General features: G+C 40.6%; 1 protein-coding gene across 1 annotated transcript; it reads left to right on the forward strand.

The window, feature by feature from the left end:
* Positions 1-359: 359 nt before the first annotated feature.
* LOC134383560 (src substrate cortactin-like) lies at positions 360-2109 on the forward strand. The gene has a single exon (XM_063104735.1). The coding sequence runs from the start codon at positions 451-453 to the stop codon at positions 1990-1992; it is 1542 nt and encodes a 513-aa protein (XP_062960805.1). The 5' UTR covers positions 360-450; the 3' UTR covers positions 1993-2109.
* Positions 2110-11712: the final 9603 nt, after the last annotated feature.

The following is an 11712-nucleotide window of genomic DNA, read 5'->3' on the forward strand; positions in this document are numbered from 1 at the left end:
ATCATCTGGCCACTGCTCACACTGGTTTTGAATTCTAGGAAATGTAGTTCCAGCACAGGAAAATTATCACAATACAAATCCACAACTACCATTCTAAATTATACCAATCTGAGTTTTAGAAAGAGAATAATTTTCCAGTTAATATTTTATATTTTGAATGTAGTTTCTCAAATTCTACCATTAAAGAGAAAAACCTTAATACAACTTAAGGTTGAAATCATTAAAGAAAAATGAATGCACATTAACTAGCATAGGAAAAGAAGTAGGGGGAGCCGGATCCTGGGAGCGGCGGGTGAGGTGTCACATCTGAGAAACTATTGCCAGATTCAAGGTCACGAAAATTTACACATTGAACGGAATCATTCCCAAATGCCTGGAAGTTCTTCATTGGATTACTGTGTTTTAAACAGAGTTTTGTGACCAGCCTTTCATCTTCAGCCGGAAAGAAAGATGTGGAAAGCTTCGGCAGGCCACGCCGTGTCCATCACCCCGGATGATGGGGGAGCTGACGACTGGGAAACTGACCCCGATTTTGTGAATGATGTCAGTGAAAAAGAACAAAGATGGGGCGCCAAAACTGTGCAGGGGTCCGGGCACCAGGAGCACATCAACATACACAAGCTGAGAGAGAATGTTTTTCAAGAACACCAGACCCTTAAGGAGAAGGAGCTGGAAACAGGACCAAAAGCCTCCCATGGCTATGGAGGGAAATTTGGCGTGGAACAAGACAGAATGGATAAATCAGCTGTCGGCCATGAATATCAGTCAAAACTTTCCAAGCACTGCTCGCAGGTTGACTCAGTCCGGGGTTTTGGAGGCAAGTTTGGGGTCCAGATGGACAGAGTTGATCAGTCTGCTGTGGGCTTTGAGTACCAAGGCAAGACCGAGAAGCACGCCTCCCAGAAAGACTACTCGAGTGGTTTCGGCGGCAAGTACGGTGTGCAGGCTGACCGCGTGGACAAGAGCGCCGTGGGCTTCGACTACCAGGGCAAGACAGAGAAGCACGAGTCACAGAGAGATTACTCCAGAGGCTTTGGTGGCAAGTATGGCATTGACAAAGACAAGGTGGACAAGAGCGCTGTGGGCTTCGACTACCAGGGCAAGACGGAGAAGCACGAGTCACAGAGAGACTATGTGAAAGGGTTTGGAGGAAAATTTGGTGTGCAGACAGACAGACAAGACAAATGTGCCCTTGGCTGGGATCACCAGGAGAAATTGCAGCTGCATGAATCCCAAAAAGACTATTCCAAAGGATTTGGTGGGAAATATGGCGTGCAGAAGGATCGGATGGATAAGAACGCTTCAACCTTTGAAGACGTTGCAAAGGTGTCCTCTGCTTACCAGAAGACGATCCCTGTCGAAGCCGTCACCAGCAAAACCAGTAACATCAGAGCCAACTTTGAAAACCTTGCCAAGGAGAAGGAGCAGGAGGACAGGCGGAAGGCGGAGGCGGAGCGAGCACAGAGGATGGCCAAGGAGAGGCAGGAGCAGGAGGAGGCCCGGAGGGAGCTGCAGGAGCAAGCCAGAGCCAAAAAGCAGACGCCCCCTGCGCCCCCAGCTCCGCAGCCAGCTGAGGAGGGGCCGCCCACCAGCCCTGTCTATGAGGACGCGGCTTCATTCAAGGCAGAGCCAAGCTACAGTAGCCCCGAGGGCGGGAGTGAGCCGGAGCCTGTGTACAGCAAGGAGGGCGCCGACTACCAGCAGGCCAGCAGCCTGCAGGGCCCGGCCTACGCCCCGGAGGCTGTCTATGAAACCACGGAGGCCCCCGGCCACTACCAAGCAGAGGAAAACGCCTATGACGAATATGAAAATGACTTGGGGATTACGGCCATTGCCCTCTATGACTATCAGGCTGCGGGAGATGACGAAATCTCTTTTGACCCTGACGACATCATCACCAACATCGAGATGATCGATGACGGCTGGTGGCATGGGGTGTGCAAGGGCCGCTACGGGCTCTTCCCTGCCAACTACGTGGAACTGCGGCAGTAGGTGCCCACCATGCTGCAGGTCATGCCTCCGCCTGTCCTCCTTTCATCTTTGAGGGTGGGGTGGGGAATATACATACTGCTTTTATATTTCATACTTTTGCTGATGCTTTCGACAATGTTTACACCACAGAATTTGCTAATATATTGTATAATGTTCCTGGGAGGACTTTGGTAATTGTTTTCATGCATTTAAGGTGTTTTCCTTCTTTGCCAAATAGACTGTCAAGTGTAGCCACTTCAAGGACCTTTAGTTCTCTTGAGGTCAGTAGTGTGTGTTGTCCCTGTGCCCATCTCGAGCAGGCAGGGTCCTGAAGGACAAACCCAAGGTCTTTCATGCTGATATCTGGCTCGATGGCGGGTCCTGGGTGAGGGTGTCTCTGGGAGTCTCAGTGTTTGGAAGAAGAGGGAAAGTCCTGATGGAAAGTCACAATGGAGGCAAACGGCTAGAAAGCACAGCAGCTTCAGCATTGGGTGGAGAACCCCACACCTGTCATCTGTGACATCCCCAGGTGCTCAGAGACTTGAAGCAAAGAGCCGGTCTTTCTCCTGGGCCGCCTTCTTGGCTCGTCCTGTCTCTACACCTTCCCTGATGCCTTGTCTCAGGAGGGTGGCTGAGCCTCTACTCCTGCCCCCGCCATGGAGTCCTTCGAATGGTCCCTTCTCTCGCTTGCCTCCAGATCTGGACCCACAGTGCAAGGCTCTGGGGCTTACCGGGAAGGTGGCGGCTAGTGCTGGGCTCAGCCTATTGGCACTAGGCCTGCGTCTTGACCACCGCTCAGTCTCCTGGACGTGGTGTAGCTGGGGATGTGGTGTGTATGTCTGTTGTGACAAAATGGTCCCCCAGTTGTGGGAAGGCAGGGACTATTGTGAACTGCCAGAAACATTCTTCCCATCCAGGGAGTCGTGCTGTTTTTGCCAAAATATGATGTTCAATTACAGTAAAATTTGATCGCTTGACTTGGCTAAAAATGAGTGTTCCTGCCCCAGATGCCCTGGGGCAGCCCTTGGACACTGCTGGCCCCTCACTGCATGGAAAAACCCACCTCCCCCGAGAAACCAGGAGGCTGGACCAGTCTAATCACGCACACAGTCGGGTGGACAGTGTCTCTTTCCAAAAGCTCACGTGGACATGTCTCAGGTGTTTGGGGCACTGGATGATTGTAAGGCACGTGCTTTCTTTCCTGAAGTGCATTTCTGCATAATCCTTCTTTACCACAACTAGGTTGGGTTTTATATGCAACTTGCTGTATCTGAATTTCTGTAGCACACCTCATAGATATGGTTTTTTAAAATTAAATACTCAGAATAAACTTTTTTTGATCCAAAAAAAAAAAAAAAAAGGAAAAGAAGTAGGGACGTTGAAAGTGAAGATCAGGTATGCTCCAGAGGTATGACATATTATAATGCAATACTTGAAAGTCATATTTTCAAAGTCATTATCTTCCTTTACCTTTGAGCAATTAATTCACTTGCCATTTCTCTATTCTTACTTATATATTTTTTCCATTTTCTTTTGTTGTTGTCTTGAGTGTATCTATGCTTGCAGAATTAATGAGAAAAAAGAAACTTTAAAAAGCAGAAACATTAGTGCTTTTGCCATCAGAAATAGGTTAATTCAAGTTTCCATTATCAATTAATAAAGCTTTCTTCAATGGTGTATAGTGCTGACATAAGGCAGTTTTTACCAGAAAACTGAAGTATTTCCCCTACTTGGTAGAAAAAACAAACAAACAAACAAACAAAAAACTCTTGGAAGTGCAAAGCTTCTGATGATTTGCCATCATTTATAATAGCTAATTTAGCAACATTTTCATAAGACTTGAACATTCATGTGTGTGTGTGCATTGAACATTTGTGCCTCATGAGAGTGCCTCTTGGCTGCTACAGTGTTTTCAGATGAAAAATGGGAGTGGGAACTATTTATATGATTTACTTTAGAAAATTAAAATTGAAATAACAGATTAAGGGAAATACTTGTAAGTTTAGATATTTCACATGATACATTATAATAACACGTACATTACTGTTGAACTTTCATGAAGTACATTTAAGACAGTGAACAAAATTAAAAATTAGATAAAAATACACTTAATTTCCTATTGCACTTATATAAATAAAGAACATTCAAATTAATTTTGATGAATATTGCATTTTTTTAAGGAAAATGAGAGCATTTTTAAAGAAAATCTTAGATTCCTGGCATCATATAGATAATTCACAACTTCTTTTTCATGGAATATATCAAAGCTATTGTTACTGATTTTTGATAGTTATGAAAGAAGATATCTCTAAGGCCTAAGGATTTCTTTCTAATTAGTACACTGGTTCCCATAAGAATGGTTTCATGCTTTTGCCAGTAATTAAGCAGACATAAATTTCAAGATGTATTGAAAGGAGCTCCTAGTGGATAATTAAGATTTATTTTTTTTGAATTCTGGAAACACACAAAGCTCAAGCTATACATCTATTTTATATAATTAATGCAAGAATAAAATGTTAAAAAATTCTGATACAATGTATAAAATGCTATCTAATTATCTATTAGACCTTGTGATTTTCTACATATAGCTATTTAACAGTAAACAAGTTGTATAACTCAGACATGTTAGATAGTTAAGTTGTACCCAGAAAACGGTAAAATTTATTCACCATTTTTTATATATATATATATATATATACACACACACACATATATATGGACATTATAGATATATATGAACATTTTCAAAGGCTTTCTCCCGCGTATTTAAAGAAGCAAGAGAGAACTGGCTTTTCGTCGTGAGTTAATAGACATAGGGAAGTAATATATATACACATTTTAATTTTTCTTTAGTTTATTTATTATTATTATTATCATTTTTTACATTCTAAGATGTTGCAGTGTAGTTGGGGGAGGGGGGAGGGAAGGGAAAAGGAGGATAGGGTGGGATGAAGAGGAAGGGAGGGGCATGGTCAAGGCCCATGGCACCACCCTCATTCTGACAGGGTACCCCAGGGGGCTCCCAGTGGTGGCTCGGTCTTGGTTTGGCTGGATGTGGACTTTGGTGGGGGCATGACTGAGGCCCTTGGCCCCCCACTACCCTGGCTCAGGAGACCGGGTAGCTTCCAGTGGTGGCCTGGTAGTTGTTGCTGGACTAGATCCAGTTCTTAGCGAGGTGGCTGAGGCCCTTGGCTCCCCACCACCCTGGCTCCCCACCACCCTGGCTCAGGGGCCTAGGGTGATTCCAGTCATGGCTCAGTCGTTGTTGCTGGGCTTGATGCAGACATCAGGGAGGTGTGGTTGAGGGCTTTGGAATCCCTCCTGCCCTAGCTAGGGAGCCTAGGACACTTCTAGCAGTGGCCTGGTGGTTGTCGCTGGGCTGGAATGTGAACATTGGGTGTGTGTGGCTGAGGCCCTCAGCCCCGCACCGCCAGAGCTTGGGGGCCTGAGGCGATTCTGGCGGTGGTTCAGTGGTTGTCTCTGGGCTCAGTGCAGACATGAGGGGGCATGGCTGAGGTCCTTGGCGCCCCATGGCCCCAGCTTGGGAGCCTGTGGGGCTTCTGTTCCTTCTAGGTTTTATAGGTGTTCATTGGTGGTGTTAGACCTTTATTGGTTAATATCAGAACTTTGTCTCTGATCTGTGGGGTTTTTTGTTTTTTTGTTCAGTTCTGTGTTGGATTAATTGCTATTCCCACCACTTAAACTCTGCACTGGAACTAATTCATGTTCCTTTGCTTACTTCTAAAACAGGGGAACTTCCTGTGGGAACCAGCACTTGAGCCCTGTGGTTGAGCTAAATTTCTGCTTTGCTCCTGATTCTCTGGGGGAAGGCTTTTCCTTCAGCCCCTGTTTTAACTGCTGACCTTGTAAGTGCTTCTGGGTCTTGCAAGGTCTGATACATCTGGGTTGTGCAGAAACTCGGGTCTGGGCCTGAGTCCTTTCAGCAAACTGTACCCCTGCAGTTCTACATTCATGACCAGTCTCTACTGAGTGGGCCTGTGCTGATTAGAGGGCAGATCAGCTGTCCTTGCTGTGCCCCAGTGTTCCCCCAGTGGGCCCATTTCTCCCACTGCTGGCACTCCAAACACTTCCGATGGGACAGGCCACGTGCTGATCCCTTGCAATGACTCACTGGCCTCTGAGTGGCTTCTTTTTTCTGTTGTCTGTGGCCCCTCATTCCTATGTGGGTCCGTGGGAACCCTGGTTTTGGTCTTGCTGATCTGGGGGCCACCAAGTCCCTCTTCTCCCCTGCAGGCTCCAAGCAACTTCATAAAAAGGGCACAGCAGCAGGTTTTGCCAGCTCCTGTTCCATGTGCTCACCAGGGCCAGCCTTGAAGTGGTCGATGCCCAAAATTGTTGGAGCGGTCCTTTCTTTTTCTCATCGTGACTTCTCCTGCCTTCATGAACTCTGTACATTTCTCTTCCTCTTCCCCTGATCTCTAGTGTCCCCAGCTTGGCAGTTTGTTGCTTTTTAATAGTTGTAAATTGATTGATTGTGGGAGAGGGTGACACTGGGTTCCATCTATTCCACCATCTTTATCGAGGGTCCTATATACACATATTTAAATAGGGAAAATATGAGACGCAATGTATCTCATAAATTAAAACAAAACAAAAAACAAAATCAATAACATTCCTCACTATTTCAATATGTAATATATTTTGCTAGAACCCTACACACTCAGATGTTATCAAATAATTCTTTTAGTTTTTGCAATATCAATACATCTCAAAATACAAAACTAGGTATTATCATGATTTCTGATCTGCTCAACACCTAATGGTCTGTCCATGGGCTGCTCCATTATACCTACTGTGGCTCAGACTTCTCTGATGTCAAACAAGCAGTCTGAAATAGATGGTACCTTCTGTCCATAATCTATGGCACATTATACAGAGCAATTTTTAGAATGAGGAACACGGGTTCTTGGTGATTCTGAAATAGGTTCAATATGGCAAATAATTTAAACTTCTATGAGACTTGATTCATAAAGCTTAAAATGGGAATAATAAAGGAGAGAACAAAATAAAACATGTTGAATTTATTTTTAATGAATTGCCTTATTTGATCCTCAAAGAAACCTTAAAATGGAAATATTGTTATCATAATTTTGAAACTGAGTTTTTTTTTTTTTTTTGTCTTTTTGTGACCAGTAAGGGGATCGCAACCCTTGGCTTGGTGTCGCTCGCACCACACTCAGCCAGTGAGCGCACCGGCCATCCCTATATAGGATCCAAACCCGCGGAGGGAGAACCGCTGCACTGCCAAGCGCCGCACTCTCCCGACGCCACCGGCCGGCCCGAAACTGAGATTTAAAGATAGTATTTAGGGCCAAGCCCGTGGCGCACTCGGGAGAGTGCGGCGCTGGGAGCACGGCGACGCTCCCGCCGCGGGTTCGGATCCTATATAGGAATGACCGGTGCACTCACTGGCTGAGTGCCCGTCACTAAAACGACAAAAAAAATAATAATAATAATAATAATAATAAAGATAGTATTTAATTTGTCAATTTGCTACAAATCGTAATAATAAATTAACCTTCTCTCTGGCTCCAAACTAATTCTTTCACCAATACACTAGATCCCTTAATTACCTAACAGGATTAAATGAAGTAAAAGTACATTCAAATGGTAATCAACTATTCACACACTAGAAAGATGATTTATGCATGCAAAGTTGAATTCCTGCTACTTAGTTTATATACACTGATGCAGTGTTTTCAACTTCCAGCTTTCTGATAAAAATATGTCAAGTTTCCTAAATAATTTTTAAAAAGCATAATATATCAAGATTTGCATGCCATCAATACATTACACATGTTAAAGTAATACACTTAAAACAATCGACCACACGAGGGTTTCTAAACATCTTTCTACTTAAAAAGTTTGTATGAAATTGTACCTCACAAGTGAACTACAAGATGTGGTAATTTAAAAGTGAAAACATTGATCATAGAAGGGCCTGTGTAAGAAGTCCAAATGCTTCAATATGGAATTATTCTTCAGAAATTTGAAATTGTGTTCGCATGACATGCTTTGTAAATGTCATATACTGTTAGAGATGTGGCAGCGAGTAAAATGATCAAGTAATATAAATGAAAAATATCAGCCTCAAATCAGCAGTAGTAAGTAACCAGTCTGGAACGCCAGATGGAGAATTAACTGCAATTCAATTATCTATATTAAAATGACTCCTAGGTGCAATTGAAAAAGATACAACATAAAAAAAGAGAGAAATTGACCATATGTAGCTGGTAAAAAAAGATTTGTCAATGCAAAATGAATTATTGTTATACATAAGGCATTTGTTTTGTCAGGGGATATATTTATGAGTATGATTCTAGTCACATTGTGTTGTACTGTGAAGAGCACATGTATTGTTTTGGTGAATTTGTGATTTGTTTTTTCCTAATTCAAACAGATTTCAAACAAGAAAAAGATACTTTTGGGCAAAACAAATTTTGTTTTCATACATATTGCACTTGAATTTTGTAGTGATTAATAGAGTTCACAGAAAAAGAAATGTAAAATATATAAATATGTCAAAGAACTTTTGGAATCACAGTAATCAGAAAATTCAGGTTGAAGCCGCAATGAGATGCTTTTATTGCCTGTCAGATAGAAAAAGAATTAATGAATTGATAATGTCCAATTGCAGTGTGGAGTGTAGGAAAACTGGTACTGGTACAATCATATAAAATCAATGGAAGTATGATTGTAACAGCATATCAGAGGGCCGGTTGGAAGTTTTGATCATCTTAATGTGTTAATTTTCTTTGTGTCAGCAATCCCAATTCTGGAAAGCTATCAAAAGCATGCTTAATTGCCTCTGGTGATATATGCTGCGAGGTGGTCATTGTGACATTACTTATAGAGGATAAAGAATAGAAAAATCTGGGTTATCTCCTGGCAGTGGTAAATGTTTTAACATGAAAACTAACAGAAAATAGCATTTCAGGGGAGGATTATCTATCTATCATCTAGCTGTAGACACATACATATCAAAGACGTTATTATAGCCGCTATCACCTAAAATTTGCAATATTTCTGTTTTGTAATGTGTTGAGAATATTTAATAGTTTCGCTGTCAACTCTTAAATAATCTGTATAATTATGCATGTAGAAGACATAGGAATAAAAGAGAAAGTTACAATGTACACAAACAAATGTAACTGACATTTAATTCACTGTTATGATCATCAGGGCATTTATTTGTAAATTAAATTAAATTTTAGGTTATTTACATGCATTTTTTTCTTTCTATTCCAGTTTTTAATTTTTTATTTTTAAATAAAAAACATATATATTTAGGTTGTATATCATCATGTTTATATATATATATATATATATATATATATATATACACATACATACACACGCGCACACACAGGGAAATGATTACTACAGTCAAGGTAATTAACAGATCCATCTCATCTTCCTCACATGCTTCAGATGAGAGCACTTAACATCTATTGTTTTTGCAAGTTTTGAGTATACAACATCACTAACTATAGTCACCGTGCTGTACATTAGATCTCTACACTTATTTATTATACATAACTACAACTCTGTACCCTTCGACTACCATCTCCTTCTTCCCCGACCTCCCCACCCCAGTAACCACTATTCTGCTCTCTGCTTCTGTGTTTGACATTTTTAGATTCCACATAAAAGCGAGGTCACGTGCATGTATACTCAAAAACATGAACATAACATGTATACATTAATAAATACCTAGGGAACTTTCTTCTAAAACATTTCATTGGCATTTTCCGTTTCATTGAACACTATACAAAATATTACTTTTAATAATAAATACTAATAATATCTGAATATGTACCTATTGTTGGATATTTTTCCTTTCTTGCTTAAAGATATAAAAGTTAACATAGGGACAATGGTGTACAAATATATATATGTGTGTGTGTGTGTATGTATATGTGTGTGTGTGTGTTTATATATACGTGTATATATAAACACACATGTGTGTTTATATATACACGTATATATTGATAGAGTTTGGATGTTTTGTCCCTGCTCAAACTCATGTGGAAATTTGATCCCCAATGTGGCAGTGTTGGAATTTTTTTTTTTTTTTTTAAATTCACGTAATTATTTAATGACACAGAAAAATAATGTCATGAAACAAGCTGGTTACAATTAGTAGATAGAAGATGACTCCATTTTTGATTAAAAAAACATTAAAAAGTATGAGCATGCATAAGAAAAATTAGAAGGTTATATACCAAAATATTAACAGTATGTACTCCAGTTCAGTGATTAAATATTCTTTGCTTTTGTGTATTTTTTGAAACATGATTATTTCTGAAACAACAACAAACAAAAAACAAGGTACTGGAAGGAACAGTTATTAAATACCAGGAGTTAGAAACCCAAGAAGCCAAGCTAGGAACCCAGCAGTTAAGGTATGAAACCCAGCACAAGTCCAGCAAGGGTGACAGTGGTCAAGCCCAGAGGTGGAACATTGTTCTTTTCTTTTCCTACTGGAATGCTGTTTATCGGACAGTTTCCTCTACATTTGATGTTCTCAGCATACTTACATTTTATGGCTACAAATATTAACTGGCACAACAACAAAATGATGCTAGCAACTTTGGTTTTGAATTGGTACAAAATGTAACTATTTCTAGTTGTTCACTATGCAAAACACTAGAAATCAAGTGTACCTACAACAAAAAACCCACCCTACTAAATAACTAACTTTCCTATTATTTTTCTGACCTCTGTTTGTTTTCAATTTTCACTGAAAATCTATTTTTTGTTTCATTGATCTGGAAGAGAGAAATTTTTTTTTTTTTTTACAAAGAAACTAACATTAATGTACACTGAGCACTGTCTGATGTTTTGGCCTTTAAGTCTACTTGACAGTTGGCCTTGTCTTCTAAGTACTCTGCAGAATGGGAAGGGCTCACCCAAACCCAAACCACCTTGAAATAAACAAATCTGAATGAGTATCACCGTTGTGTTTTTTTAAAATAGATGTTTGCTAAGTTACCAAATGGAGAATAGCAGAATATACCTAAATTGCTGTAAATGAGGCTCAAAAATTTCAATTGTGCACCCTCCTCCCTCCCATGTTAAGACTACTAGGGACACTTCCCTCGAATGACACATAACCCATATTTCTTGCTTCTTAAAAAAAAAGTAGTGATACCAACTTTATCCTAAGGTGCTGCTTCTTAGGTTTACCCAAAACTCTTTGCCCTTTTATCCTGCAGCATCTTCAGGAGGGGTCAATAGATAATATTAAGATCCAATAAACAACTAAAACCAAAAAATAAGCTGAGACTATTTTCTGCATTACCACCACCTGTCCAGTATACTCTATCACCTTTTATAGCAAGTTAGTACATCAATCCAGGCCACAAAAACCTTTACGCACCAGGAAAGAAAAGTACAAAAACAATTATATTAAAACAATGATACAAAAATTTTTTTTGAAGGGGAGGGGGAGAATATTTAAAATTAAAATACTGTATCATTACAACAAAGACCCAAATAATTCCCTGCTTTGTCCTTGGGTAACCAAGGAATATTAGTCTGTATTATATCCCCCAAATAAGACTTGCTGGAAGTAACAGTGCTCAGTTCTTGCAATCCAAGTCAATTTATACTTGTTAGAGCAGTCCAAATTATAAAGGCTACAAAAATTCCTTCGTCAGAACTAGAGAAAAGAAACCCACTTCAGGGCAAAGTTATCCAAGATGAAAGCGTGTGATT

This window comes from Cynocephalus volans, chromosome 8, assembly GCF_027409185.1.
Source record: "Cynocephalus volans isolate mCynVol1 chromosome 8, mCynVol1.pri, whole genome shotgun sequence".
Classification (NCBI taxonomy): Eukaryota; Metazoa; Chordata; class Mammalia; order Dermoptera; family Cynocephalidae; genus Cynocephalus; species Cynocephalus volans.

Coding starts and splice junctions, on each gene's coding strand:
- LOC134383560 (XM_063104735.1), top strand. CDS start 451: ATGTGGAAAGCTTCGGCAGGCCACGCCGTGTCCATCACCCCGGATGAT.